The following is a 16025-nucleotide window of genomic DNA, read 5'->3' on the forward strand; positions in this document are numbered from 1 at the left end:
TAAAACTGATCACGACAAAGATGCTATGATAGTTTGCTGGGGGGTACATATAACCTAAACAATAATCCCGCCCTTCTTGGCGATGACTGCGGAAAGGAAACGCGGTGCCCTACCTCTTTGGTGCTTCTTTCTAGTACTTCATCGATGGTCAGGTGTCGATTGATAATGTGCAGATTCAGGAGCTTGCTGATTTTGTCCTTGTTCAGCGCAATCTACGGAGGGTTTAAAAACGAGATCACTGTAACCACTAAAAAAGTCTTATAAAAAACTTTAATTGCAATACGGAAGGTCCTCCTTAACTTACAAACACAAAGCTGAAATTGTAAATCTCGGATATTGTATCAAATGAAATACTGTACAGTAATTAACCCTTTTACCCCTAAAGGACGTACTGGTACGTTTCACAAAACTCATCCCTTTACCCCTATGGACGTACCGGTACGTCCTTGCAAAAAACTGCTATTCAAATTTTTTTTTGCATATTTTTGATAATTTTTTGAGAAACTTCAGGCATTTTGCAAGAGAATGAGACCAACCTGACCTCTCTATGACAAAAATTAAGGCTGTTAGAACAATTTAAAAAAAATATAATGCAAAATGTGCTTAAAAAAAAATAACCCCTGGGGGTTAAGGGTTGGAAATTTCCAAATAGCCCGGGGGTAAAAGGGTTAAACGTTATTATATAGTTCAATGCAATAAGCAAGATGACATTTTCAATATGAAAGGGAACTATTTACTGACTTTTTCAGCTTAAAATTGTCGGCATGAGGGTTAGGAAAAGCTCACCCTACGCCAAATTTTATCAAATTTAGACTTACAAACACTTTTTTAGAACCTATTCAAGTTTGTCAGTTGGAGACTTTCCATAGACAAATATAAAATATATATTTCCATATATACAGTATAAGTACAGTATTATATACTAAAAGTAAAGGTTAATTAAAAAATAAACAAGCAATACATTACAAGCTGAAAAATTATGATAAATTAAAAAAATTCCTTGTACAGCATCTGTGACGATAAAATTAGTGGTTTTGTAACGCGACTCAAGTTGGGGACAATCTATATATTTCATCTCTTTATGTCTACTGGAATGTATATCAATATTTCCAATACAACTCAGCAACTTTTATAAGAAGAGATCTTCAAACATCAACTGCATATTCAATTTAACCCTTTTACCCCCAATGGACGTACTGGTACTTTTCACAAAACTCATCCCTTTACCCCCATGGATGTACTGATACGTCCTTGCAAAAAACTGCTATTTACACTTTTTTTTTGCATATTTTTGATAACTTTATGAGAAACTTCAGGCATTTTCCAAAAGAATGAGACCAACCGGACTTCTCCATGACGAAAATTAAGGCTGTTAGAACAATTTGAAAAAAATATATATTGCAAAATGTGCTTGAAAAAAAAAATGCCTGGGGATTAAGGGTTGAAAAGTTCCAAATAGCCTGGGGGTAAAAGGGTTAAGATTTCTGACCACCTGAAACAACCATACCTCATTCAGCCTGTCCTCATTGACCATCTTGAAAGCTTCGTTGGAGGGAGCGAACAGCGTCAAGTCCTTCTCCACGACTAACGTGTTAGCCATGTCTGGGTTGTATTCCTTCATCAGCTTTTGGAAACTACTCAGCTGACCTTTGACCTCCTGTAGATGAAAAGATTAAATGACAGTATTAGCTGGTTCTTCTAAAATAAACAAGGTTCTCTTAAACTTAATAACCAACTGAGGGGGTTGTCAACCAGGGGAAAATTCTTCCCCGCCCCCAGGGAGGAATATCAAGTGTTCATGTGGGAAATTGGGACCACAGATTGGCAAACTAACTGTTAGAATGTTGTTCTTTTATTAGCATTATAAATAATCCATGTAAAATTGTAAATATATACATACAGTGAACCCTCGCTACTTCGCGGTTCGACCATCGCGGATTCACCACTTCGCGGATTTTTTTCATAACCCATATATATATACATATTGGTAATAACAAAATCAACATACTGTACTGAATAATCAATATAATCGATGCAAAAACTAACCTATACACAGATGTGTACAGTAAATGCGTTTGTTTCTTCATTATGATCAGAGAAACATAAACAAAACATTGGTTGCCATTTTTTATCGTGCTTTTTGGCGTGTTTAGGAAACGCATGATATAAAATCGCCTTTAATATTTGTGCCTGTTTTAGTTTAGGGTACTGTAGTACATGCATTAAGTGTTCTGTACATTAAAGGGTAGTTTGTTAACAGTACTACATACAAGGGAAGGTTTTAAAAGTCTGAATATACATGTTAAATAAATAGGTAAATATGGTGTCACTACTTCGCGGATTTTCACCTATCGCGGCCGGGTCTGGAACCTATCTACCGCGATAAACGAGGGTTCACTGTACTTATATTGAAAAAATAAAGATCTTTTTCTCCATTATATATGCATTGTTTGGATAACACTTTTTAAGGTAGACAATCTTGAAAAGGAGGGGGGGAAAGGGTACTCTGACATATGGTGAAAGGGGTGCATGGGAGAAAACAAGATTGAAAACCATTGGATTAACCTCTCTGAATGGAAACATTTTTGCTGAAAACAATACTACTGTATGATAAAAATATAATTTTTCTTAATAAAATTTTTTTTCATACATTAACTACAAGTAGCTTATATCTATATCGCAGTATTTGAAATCCTTTGATTTCCATATTTTGTTAAACAGATGTCAGATGAGCATAGACTCTGTACCATGGTTAGAGATCTCTTGCTTGTGAGTACACTCGGGCACACTTCTATCGTGTTGCTCTTACCCTTGTTATTTTGAAGATTTTATAGTTTATATATAAAAGATTTATTTCAATGTTATTATTGTTCTTAAAATTCTTTTGTTGTTTATTTCCTTATTTCCTTTTCTCACTGGGCTATATTCCCTGTTGGAGCCCTTGGGCTTATAGCATCCTGCATGTCTGAGCGTATGCATTTCCGAGTCCATAGTGGTAGATTAGCTTCCTTTTAGTGTATGCCGACTAATAAATTGCAAAAACATGGAGGTGCTGGGAGGACTAATTTCATATGAAAGTCACCCGACCATCCAAGATGGCGATGGCGTGACTGTTTCACAGAGTTATTGCTCCTCAAAACTTTCAGGGGAACACACCCTAAACTGTCTTTGAGAGATCGATTTTTATACAAAGATGAGCTTGCCCATTGGAGATTAGCAAGTCTTAGCAAAGAGATCATACCTTTGCAGAAACATCTTCTTCAAGATAATTTCTGGATCCACTATGTTCGTATCCCTCCGTAATTGCCAGGTAAGTCACCCTCACAATTCGTTCAAATCTGACTCATCCCAGTTGACATAAAATCTAAGTACTGGCATAAGTTGAAGTAATAAAGGTTCCAGTAAAGCTCTGTTAGTGACAATGCAATAACAAACCAGTTGTCCAAGCATGTTCATTCTGTGTGACACTGCTTTTTCCAGTGTGAAGATCCTGGGGTTAAAGGGTTAAATTTGGGGGGAATTGGCTGATCCAAAACAGAGCACAAGAACTCATGAGCTGTAGGACCTTTGTTGATGAGATAGCAAATCAATTTCATGATGGATGGACCGAGTGGAACATGGAAGTAGGTCTCTGTCAGATCACCACACGCTATTAAATCCATTTACTGACGAAGCAGCGATAAACGTTTAATGGGCTCAAGTTACTGATGGAGAACTATTCTCAATTGCGCAAGTAAATCTAAACAAGGAATCAAAAATGTTGAAGAATTCTCCAGCACTGGTCACTGGCTATTCAGAAAGGGAAAAAGCTGTGTCTTCTGAAACAAAATCTGATAGCCTTCTCGCATACCCTTCAGGGAACAGCTGAAAGAGGACTATCAATAATTATAGTGGTTAAAAGTGCTGTGTTTATCTCAAAATGCTAAGTATTGTTGTAATTAAATCATCGAGGCCAATTGATAACTGTTACTGCAAATGTTGCCACATGAGGGTCTATCACTGGATAGAAATATGTAGACTCTTATCCCATGATTGGTGACTATTCTTGGCTAACACTGTATCGTGCTAATTGCTGTGTAATACATATAAAAACTAGAGAGGGACTCAGTAGAGCGCAGACCTCCGCCGCGGCATCTTGTTTCTCGACCTTTTGCTAGATCTTGGCCTTGACCTTTGACCTTAACATGTATTAATTGGCGTGGATTTTCACACACTCAAATATGAACCAAGTTTAAAGTCTGTGATGACGATGTCCAAACTTATGGTTGATTACGTGATGCGAATTGGACATTTTGCTTGACTGTGACCTTGACCTTAGACCTTAACATGTATTAATTGGCATGGATTTTCATACACTCAAATATGAACCAAGTTTAAAGTCTGTGATGACGATGTCCATACTTATGGTTAATTATGTGACACGAATTGGATATTTTGCTTGACTGTGACCTTGACCTTTGACCTTGACCTACCAAAATTTAACCATTTCTAGCTTTTAACATAACAGTAAATCCCTGCAAGTTTCATTACTTGACGATTATGGCCAGGATGCTGTTCACAAACAAACACATACACCCACAAACAGGGTGTAAAACTTAACCTCCTTCCAACTTCGTTGGCGGAGGTAATAAAACTTGAAGATTAAAAATTATAAGAAATTTACTTATACAGAATAAACCACTCTATTTACTTTGTCTAGTGCTTAGTAAATACTGTACTATCAAATAAGTAGTTGTATTGCATTCTTGGTGTCTGTTATAAAACTGCATTGCTGCAATTTTCTTATAACAAAGCCCATCAGAAGGTTAAATTAAAATCTAGAAATATAAAAATATGTTAACTCCAATATTTGTATACAGTATATATTACCATATAAATCAAGAAGAGACTTCAGCAAATATAGCATTGTAAAATACTGTACCTTGAATATTTTCCGAAAATAAATAAATGAATAATCAAATGGCAAGTTCTTTTGCAACAAAAAAAAAAAAACACCAGATGATTGACAGAAAGGTCTTTGGTCAATATATCGTTTATTTATTTCCTTATTTCCTTTCCTCACTGGGGTGTTTTTCCCTGTTAACCCCTTGAGCTTGTAGCATCTTGTTTTTCCAACTAGGATTGTAGCTCAGCTAGTAGTAATAATAATAATAATAATACAAATCTTACAGACAAATTATTAGTGGTAAGAAATATGTTGCACCAATGATCTATGAACAGTGTTATAAAATGAATAAACCTTTTACTATACCTTAAATATGACTGACTTTTATAAAGGTTATTACTGAGGAACAAAAGGTTATATCTTTTACCTCGAAATCTCCATAAGACATTATGCTTACATACATTTATATGTGTATCAGATGCTTTATAAAAATATCCCATTCAGGAGCCAATGGGAAACAAATTTGATCATTCAAAATGTTGGATTTTCTGTTTACTACTGTTTCCAAAATCATTGGGTAATTTTGTCTTTAACATTACCAAGCTTGAACTGTATAGCATCGTTAATCTTGACCTCCTAACAAGAACACGACCGCGTCGCTAAATACTGTTACAAGTTCAAAAAGAGTTTTTAAATTTCTAATAATATAAAATCACATTAGTTCTATACATGAATAAATTAAAACTTTAACTTTTGACCAAGGTTTTAATAAGATAAGATCCAAGAAAGTAGACTGAGGTGGTATGGTCTATCATGAGAAGAGATGAACAGTATATTGGGAGGAGGGTGATGGAAACGGAGGACCAGGGAACGAGAAGGAGAGGGAGACCAAAGCGAAGGTGGATGGACAGTATCGAGGATGACCTTCGATCAAAGGGATTAACCGGTGATGAAGTGTGGGACAGAGGTAGATGGAGAAAGCTGGTCAGAAACATCGACCCCGCATAAAAGTGGGAAAAGATGCAGACAAAGAAGAAGAAGAAGTTTTAATAAGAGTTCTTGGCACAATGACAAAAATATTGACAAATACTATACAAAGCTATCTTTTAGAAATGACCCACCTGCAGATAGGAGATGATACTAGACGCCACGACCATGAGAGGCCGGTCAATCAGGTGGACGACGCCGTTCTTCACCGGTATGTTGCCCTTTACAATGCGTGCCACGACAGTTCCCGGTGTGTGTGATTTATCTCCAGACACAGTACGACTTTCGACGTAATCTAAAAAGAGGGAAAGAATTAAACTGTTGTAACACGATCACCGAACTTTCAAATGGGCTTCACAAGGCACTAGACAAGTTGGAAGACCCAGGCCTACATGGCTAAGGACTAATAAACATGAAGTAGTAGATGATGAATGGAGTAGTATTGATTTAAAAGCTCGAGATAGAGACGACTGGCGAAATCTAACTGAAGCCTTTTGTGTCCATAGGCGTAGGAGGAGGTGACGATGATGATGATGATATATTCAGAATATAAAACTAATTATTCTGAGGAACTAAGGTTAAGGATAACAAATGTCTATTGCTTCAATTCCTATACAGTACTGTATAACAATAACATCAATTTAAAAAAGCTATTATTTCTAAGTTCAACGATGGACCATTTTATCTAACTTGATAAACCACATCTCAATTTTAAAAACAAATGGGTGTCACTTCAATTTATCTATATGATAATAATAACCTTAATTTTAAAAATAATTAATATCCAACTTATTTATATACCATTGTATATGGTAACAATAGTATTACTTTGACTAATTTGTATAATAACAATCATCTAAATTAAGAAAAAAAAATAGTAATGCTTCTTTTTCTTTATTTGATGACAAGCTCTTCAGTTTTGAAAAGAAAATAGTGCGGTTTCTCAAAATTTTTATGCTAAATATCAGACAATGTCTCTTAACCCTTTTACCCCCAAAGGATGTACTGGTACGTTTCACAAAAGCCATCCCTTTACCTCCATGGACGTACTGGTACTTCCTTGCAAAAAAAGGCTATACATTTTTTTTTTTATATCTTTGATAATTTTTTGAGAAAATTCAGGCATTTTCCAAGAGAATGAGACCAACCTGGCCTCTCTATGACAAAAATTAAGGCGGTTAGAGCAATCTAAAAAAAATATACTGCAAAATGTGCTGGGAAAAAAATAACCCCTTGGGGGTTAAGGGTTGCAAATTTCCAAAGAGCCTGGGGGTAAAAGGGTTAAGTTTGTGTCAACGATGATAAAAACTTACATGCGATATCATCCTCCGTTTGACCGGTGACCTTCTCCATGTTAATGAGAACTTTCAAGTTATCAGTGAAAGCCAGGGACATGGACCGGTTTGAAGTGCCTTCGACAGTGCGGGTGAAGATCACTTCCTTGGGCACAATGTGACCGTGGATGACGTGCTTGTCGATGAGGTCCTTATTGCGTACGGGCTGTTGATATAAAAGCCAATAAATTTACCATAAATGCATCCACTGAGAGATCGGTTATCTTGAATTGAAAATAAAAAAAATACTGGATATAATTCTGTGGGGAAGGGGTCTCTGAGATTGGGAAGTCATATACTGAAACATATTGATACATTTCATCTCAAGTCGTCAAAAGACTCGAAACTGTGAAAATCTGCACCGTTATTTCTTAGACAGGGGGACGTTTCCATAGCTCATTTTACTAAGTGCGAGAAAAAGTGAAAAATATCTGTACACAATCGTTTAATCTAAACCTGAGTAGTATTCTAAATTGACAATCAGTACTCTGATGCCAAGATTACCTCTGATAAGCTACAATTTGATTTATTACCTCTGATAAGCTAGAGTTTGGTTTCCAATTAACTCTCTCCCATTACGCTAAGCACCAATAAAATAAAGACAACCATAAGCATGGGGCATTGGGGTTTTTCTGTGTGACGTCAGACTTTTCGCTACATGAATACGTTGGGAACTTGAGTTTTATGCCAGTCCACTTACAGGTGGGAATTCGAGATAAATACTTGTATCTAATAAGCCGTGGAGGGATGATACCATCCCTTGGGTTTTACCATTCGTGTCGAATGAGAATTCTAAATCTACAATTAAAATTTCAGAAGCTTGTTTGAACATAAGGTAAAGATGTGTGCTAAAGAGAATATCACTTCTCATCAAAGATTCTTCTCTCGTTGTCAAAAATACGCAGAATGCCGTGTGAATTTACGAGGGGGGGGAGGAGCGAGATGTGTCTCAATGGCTGGAAAGAGTTGTGTTAAGGGCAGAATACAGTGTACCGTTAACATCCAAAGAATTTCAACGAGGAATACAGATTATCAATAGAATCTTCCAATATGAAAAAGGAAAAAAAAATTGCTCTGTTGGCAACTGCAGCCTTTACATCTATTCAAAATGATTTGTTTACCTTTTCAGTGATCATTATCTAAATGGAAATGCAGCAAATAAAAATAGCTCAAATGATAACATACAGGCCTACGATCTGGTAATGGAGTGTGCAGTCTGGCAAATAGAAAGCTAGTGCTGACATATAAAGTACCGGGCATGGCTAAAACAGTCGATAAAAATATTCTCGTGACTATCAATATGGTCAGACACAAAAACAGTTTGTATTTACAAATTTAGACAAAGCCGACACATATGTGAAAATATAAAAGTGTACCTGCACATTAAAATTCTGTCCAGAGGGAAAGAAATTCACAGGGCCACCCAAATTATTCAAAACAAAATATCTTTGAACTGCACACATACCAGGTACCAAAAATCTGATGAGTACATCATGAAATATCATAACAAAAGATAAGAATGTGAAATTAAGGCCAGTAACTTCTGCATATTGTATAGGAGTGCAGAATCCATAAAATGGCCAGGCTTTAAATGAAATGTTAAAACAACTGCATGGTTGGAAAAATGTTACAGTACACCTTGAAACTGCAAGGGACTTATAATACATATTACTCTTGAATTTCTAAATATGATATGAGAGGGCTAGCCAAAATACAGCTTACTTTTAACTGAATTAGTTATGAAATTATTTATCCTGGGATGTGACGAGCATTTGAGTTACATCGCCATATACCAAAGCTCTGAAAAGGCTATAGTTATTGGGTTAGGTTAGGTTAGGTTAGCCATTGATGAATCCTCGTCTCCTATGCCATACGCTCAAGCTACGGCCACAAAAGCATTCTTAATCGGAAAAGCACATCTCTGATGAAGATATAAAATGATGAAATAAAACCTTAATCATTGGCAATTAAAAGAAATATAAAATATCAGAACTCTCTAGATCTATTACTAGCTGCAGGGTAAACTAAAGTCAAATTAAATCAAACTACAGAATAGGCATACAACAATCAGCATACCAAACAGTTAAGACAGTACATTCCTAGCTTGTTAGTACATGAAATCTCAACAATAATTGCGCTAATTCAAGATTCACAGTGTTCACATGGTGAATCGCATCTTGGCATGAACGTCTGGCAATGCTTAAGAATACGCACTGAGCGCATTAATTCTTATACACATAGTATATAGTATACACAATTGAGAAAATTATTTCCCTTTTAATTGATGTGAAATACAAAATATATATCTGTACCAGTTTTACTCCAATTTCATGCCTTGATGCATCAAACGGAAAAGGGGAAAGTGGAGAAAATTAAAATAAAAAGCTGCGAAAATTGTTCAGTACACAAAAGGAAAACATACAGAGATTAATGGGTGTCAGACTTTAGCACTGGGAACAAAATCCACTACAAAAAAATGTATTTACATTACTACATCAAGGGTGTTAACGAGAATTGCACGCATGTGCTACTAGCGCATATATCTCCACCCGGAATTTCTACGCTCGAGATTCACAATATCAGCTGAACCTGACTTCTAAATTAACTCCGTATCAGCTATAACAAAATCTGAGATCTACGGAGAGAATACGAAAAGAGTCTAAGCCATTCTAAAGTGATATTTTAGCTATACATCTGTAGTTGTGAGATACTGTGGTGTATGTCTCTGCTGATCTGCTCCAAATACTTTACCCAACAGATGATGACTGAGGTTTCCACTGCTTCAGAAAAAAAGGAGTAATGTTTATGTGGGGGAAATGAGTCGTTAACTACCAGTGTAGTATGATAAAGCATGCTCTTAAACGGCAGCAGGTGTTAATCACTCGCTAGCATGTTACCAATGTTCCAATCTGCCCAGAGACAGGAAACAAACAAAGGAAAACAAAAAGCATCTTCCTACGAACAAAGGTTAATGTATTATAGAAATGTGAAGCTGTGATTTCTGGAGGACTCTTTTAGGGTAGATTTTTATTCAGCGTAAGAAGCGAGATAAAATGGCTCTCTCTATCGCATATCATAGATTAAGCATAGAGTATATATATATATCTATATGACTGACACCTAAAAGAAACATCCAGTCACCACATAACATGAAAAATCTATCAACAAAACCATGCTAGATTTAAGAGTGAAGTGTGCAATGAAGAAATCTCTTTCTCTTTATTTTTTTTCCCCCTGAATGGTAGGGATGACACATCCATACTCACCAAAAGTATTCAAGTTGGAAGCAGTGGGTAGACAGGAGAAAACAAAGAGAAAAATAATGTAAATAAGATGCTCAATACCAAATTGCGTAAAGGTTTTATTTAAGTTTTTTTTTTTTTATTTTCATTCTTGAATTGAAAAAATTTTTCCCCCAAGAATAAAAAAAAAATTTCTTGAATGAAACTCCTTGATGAGGACATTTTATATATAGGCGCATAAAAAGTCCTTAGGATATGACGAACTTTACGTTAAGGAATTCCCGTGCCGTACGTCTACAAAATGGCTGGTAGATAGCCTAAAATCAAAGAGGTTATCTAAAAGAAGAGGTATTGGCTACAAAATTTAGTTAAACTCCACTACTCTGTACATTATACGATAATCCGTGGTCAAATAGGCCTTTTGTCATATCAAAGGACATATCACGTTAGACTGGTATCAAGTGCGGCCTTTTCTGGCCGCTTGATGTGCAACCGTAACATAACAAAATTGAAAAATAAATGGCAAAAGTGTGGAAAATGCAAAAGGCACAAATACAAAATGAAAAGAACTCTAGTCAAAGAATAAAAAATAATCGACAGTTGAAACAAATAAAAGGTGAATTCTTAATGAAATAAAGTTTGTAAAAACTGAAAAACAGAGAGGTGAATTTGTTACGAAATAAAATCGAAACGAAATAAAAAAAAAAAAGGATTATAAATTAAAGGAAAGTCCACACCACTTCTTTCCAAGGCTAGTTTTGACTGCGACAATTTGCGGAAATTTATCTTCCATGTGTCACGGAATCTCAGTGACAAGCCGCTAGCCGCTAGCCTGTCTTGGCAGGCAGGCAGGCAGGCAGTTGACGCGCACACGCACACACACACTCGAATGAGAAAGCATTGTTATGATCAAATCAAACTTCTTTTTTTTAAATACTTCTCAAGTATCTAGATGTGCCTTAAAACTCAAAAAAGATACAGTAGAAAGGTAAAACAAAGGTCTAAAAAACACACAGTTTCATCACAAACAAAAAAACAACCAGGATACAACAGAAACAAAATGAAATGTTCATAACATCCAAGAACTAAATAAGTGGTAGTAGTAATTGTAATAATAAAAAAGTTTTACACATGACTATACAAAACATACAGTAACTAAAGCACCATCTAATTCACTTTTATTTTTAACATGCCACTTTTTTTCCCTCCTACGCTGGTCAAGTCTGTGCCCATCTCTAGGTACGAGAGTACTTGGAACGACATTTCTGTACAGTGCTGAATATCTTACAGTTCTGAATGTACAAAACACAACCATACTTCAGAGAGATCTCTGACTATTTTAATATTTTACGTCTGAATGTACAAAACACAACCATACTTCAGTAAGATCTCTGTAACTGTTTTTATATTTTACGTCTGAATGTACAAAACACAACCATACTTCAGAAAGATCTCTGTAACGGTTTCAACATTTTACGTCTGAATGTACAAAACACAACCATACTTCAGTAAGATCTCTGTAACTGTTTTAATATTTTACGTCTGAATGTACAAAACACAATCATACTTCAGTAAGATCTCTGAAACTGTTTTTATATTTTACGTCTGAATGTACAAAACACAACCATACTTCAGTAAGATCTCAGTAACTGTTTTTATATTTTACGTCTGAATGTACAAAACACAACCATACTTCAGAAAGATCTCTAACTATTTTAATATTTTACGTCTGAATGCACAAAACACAACCATACTTCAGTAAGATCTCTGTAATGTACAAAACACAACCATACTTCAGTAAGATCTCTAACTATTTTAATATTTTACGTCTGAATGTACAAAACACAACCATACTTCAGAAAGATCTCTAACTATTTTAATATTTTACGTCTGAATTTACAAAACACAACCATACTTCAGTAAGATCTCAGTAACTGTTTTTATATTTTACATCTGAATGTACAAAACACAACCATACTTCAGTAAGATCTCAGTAACTGTTTTTATATTTTACGTCTGAATGTACAAAACACAACCATACTTCAGAAAGATCTCTAACTATTTTAATATTTTACGTCTGAATGCACAAAACACAACCATACTTCAGTACGATCTCTGTAACGGTTTCAATATTTTACGTCTGAATGTACAAAACACAACCATACTTCAGTAAGATCTCTAACTATTTTAATATTTTACGTCTGAATGTACAAAACACAACCATACTTCCGTAAGATCTCTGTAACGGTTTCAATATTTTACGTCTGAATGTGAAAAACACAACCATACTTCCGTAAGATCTCTGTAACGGTTTCAATATTTTACGTCTGAATGTGAAAAACACAACCATACTTCCGTAAGATCTCTGTAACGGTTTCAATATTTTACGTCTGAATGTGAAAAACACAACCATACTTCAGTAAGATCTCTGTAACGGTTTCAATATTTTACGTCTGAATGTGAAAAACACAACCATACTTCAGTAAGATCTCTGTAACGGTTTCAATATTTTACGTCTGAATGTGAAAAACACAACCATACTTCAGTAAGATCTCTGTAACGGTTTCAATATTTTACGTCTGAATGTGAAAAACACAACCATACTTCAGTAAGATCTCTGTAACGGTTTCAATATTTTACGTCTGAATGTGAAAAACACAACCATACTTCAGTAAGATCTCTGTAACGGTTTCAATATTTTACGTCTGAATGTGAAAAACACAACCATACTTCAGTAAGATCTCTGTAACGGTTTCAATATTTTACGTCTGAATGTGAAAAACACAACCATACTTCAGTAAGATCTCTGTAACGGTTTCAATATTTTACGTCTGAATGTGAAAAACACAACCATACTTCAGTAAGATTTCTGTAACTGTTTTAGTATTTTACGTCTGAATGTACAAAACACAACCATACTTCAGTAAGATCTCTGTAACGGTTTCAATATTTTACGTCTGAAAGTACAAAACTCAACCATACTTCAGTAAGATCTCTGTACATTTTCTATTATTTTACAAATCACAGAACATACAAAATACTGTACAACCATAATTTAGTAAGATTCCCATAAAAGACTCATACATATACACAGTTCCATACAAATATGACATCTCTAGATAATAAATACATAAGGTACTAACCACTGATTATGTATTTTGAGTTACAGTATTTCTTGTTCTTTTACATAAAATTTCTCTGTTTGTTTCCCGAAACAATTTTTTTTTTGGGGGGGGGATTAACAGCAGCCAATTATTCTCTTTTTTTCATAATTTACTGGTAAATTTTCACAACTAAATAATCTTCTCTCTCTCTCTCTCTCTCTCTCTCTCTCTCTCTCTCTCTCTCTCTCTCTCTCTCTCTCTCTCTCTCTCTCTCTCTCTCTCCACAAGGCTCATGATGGCTCTTAAGTGACTAATGATGGCCACAAAATGAAATACGACTAAATAATAAAAACAAATTTCCTGTTGGCTGAATATAAATACGCAAATGTTTCATAGCATAACGAAGACTGTCCCCCGTAGTCCATTTCTGTTCTTAATACTTTTCGTACCTATCAACACATGACCCTAACATTTAACATTTATTCCCGCACATATTCGGCTGGCATGGTTAAAGCTGACTAATCATTCCTTGACGTTCCGAGGCTTTCCTATCTCTATATGGGCCACAGCACATCTACACTCCGGTGCTCTGATCTACCAAGTCATCGTGAGTCGGCCGATCGCGGCCCTCTACGACTAAAACTCTCGTTGGATAAGGAGTGTATATAAAACCTTGTAAATCCTGAGACAAAGCAAATGTTATGCCAAAGAACTTACCTATTCAAAGGAGAACTGACTATGAATATCCCAGAGGAATTTCAGTTTTTAAAAAAAAATGTTTTATATCAAATATTTCTACTTATTTCAAGCAACTTGAAAGATCTGTCATGGTTACAGTAATCTATCAAAAAGGACTTCGACTTCAAATCTAAAATTGGAAAAAAAAGGATACATCAAATTGAGTATAAAAAGAGTACATGCTACTAGGTGTGTATATTTTGTGTATAAATATATGTAGCATATATATAAACAAAATATATCATTATACTGTATAATCACAGACATACTGTAAACATATTTCATATATAAACACATGCATATATATCTAATATAAAAACACAGAGTGCATATATATACTGTACAGTACAGTATGTTTATACAGCATATGCATAGTCATTATATACATATATACATTTGTATATACATATATATCTAAAGAAATAACTTATAACATATTTTACATGCAAAAATCTGGAGATGATTAATCCAATATTCTCTACAATACTGTACAAATGACAACCTGCAATCGATAATTAATCCTGACATTCAAACCAACTACAGTATATATCTTGTCAAAACAGCTAATGTATAAGGGACATTCCATACAAAAAGACAGCTAATACACAGTCCCATTCCCTTACACCGTACTGAAAGTTCTGATTGTGTAAATTGCACGACGGCAGCACTTCTGTAACCAAATCCAGCCGTCCGAGAAATCTGGACTTTCAATGCAAAATCCAATTTATGGAAAACTGACTTGCGTTTCTTTTAAGACTATCGTGCTGCTAACGACTGAAATGAGAATGTTGGAACCGAGCAAATTCAGGGTTTCTTTATCGTTCTTTATGGAGCAGCGTTACCAGACCACAGGTTCAAACTTCTCCGAGACTCGCATTGGCCAGGGCTCTCTGAATGTTCTTAAATGCGGGGTGAGTATTCTGGCTGGAGAGGTCGGAGAAAATCAAAAGATATGAAAAATAGAATAAATGTTGATTCACACTATCAGTCCGGTCATGCTCCACTCTTTCTCCAGTCACAATTTTAAATGGAAGCATTCACACGCGCTCCGGTCATGATAAAATATAATAAATATGTACAATAACAGGCTAAAGTTCACTGCGTAAATACATTTCCTAGTACCACTGAACAATATTCCTATACAATTATGCTTTTCCCTTATATCTATAATTTTGCCAAGGCATTGATCGGACTGAGAGTGTGAAACCCCCAGTACCTAGACCGAACTGAGAGCGAACCGAGACTGGAGCGTGGCCGGACCGATAGTGTAAATCAAGCCTAAAAGGTCAGAGAACAACAGGAATTTTGGTATCCAATGTGATAAAATAGAATTAAGAGACATTCAGACTTCACTCCTATCATAAATCTAAAATAATCTGGCCAAAATATACATCCCATACAATATCACAATGGACAATGGCTAGTACTGTATATCTACATATCCAACCAGCTCTTTTTTATAAATAAAATACCCATCTAATACCCTTCCTGTACCTTAGTTAATTTGTCAAACAAAATGTCTACACTGTGATATAAAAAACAAGATATCTATATTTCAGCAATATAGAGTTATTGTTATGTATATGATAAATTTAACCCTTGACATAAGCTTAGATTGTCTTAAGTACAACATCCACCAATATGTCACACTACAGAAAATTTAAATAGTCTATAACCTATAGCAAGGAGTACTTTTCATTCTTAATACAGTACCCCGAAGATGAAGCCATTTTCA

General features: G+C 35.2%; 1 protein-coding gene across 5 annotated transcripts in view; it reads right to left on the minus strand.

Annotated features, from left to right (window-relative positions):
• The window catches only part of LOC137636726 (fasciclin-1-like), an 88936-nt gene that overhangs the window by 60816 nt on the left and 12095 nt on the right, over positions 1-16025 (minus strand). For 4 of the 5 annotated variants that reach the window (XM_068369111.1, XM_068369114.1, XM_068369113.1 and 1 more), the window contains exons 5-8: positions 7186-7372; positions 6007-6167; positions 1508-1657; positions 114-212 (exon numbers count right to left, since the gene is read on the minus strand). In XM_068369111.1, coding sequence (XP_068225212.1) covers positions 114-212; positions 1508-1657; positions 6007-6167; positions 7186-7372 — 597 coding nt within the window. The remainder of the gene's footprint in view (positions 1-113; positions 213-1507; positions 1658-6006; positions 6168-7185; positions 7373-16025) is intronic. The other variant, XM_068369112.1, reaches the window with a different exon arrangement.

The sequence above is a fragment of the Palaemon carinicauda genome, unplaced genomic scaffold (genome assembly GCF_036898095.1).
Source record: "Palaemon carinicauda isolate YSFRI2023 unplaced genomic scaffold, ASM3689809v2 scaffold37, whole genome shotgun sequence".
Classification (NCBI taxonomy): Eukaryota; Metazoa; Arthropoda; class Malacostraca; order Decapoda; family Palaemonidae; genus Palaemon; species Palaemon carinicauda.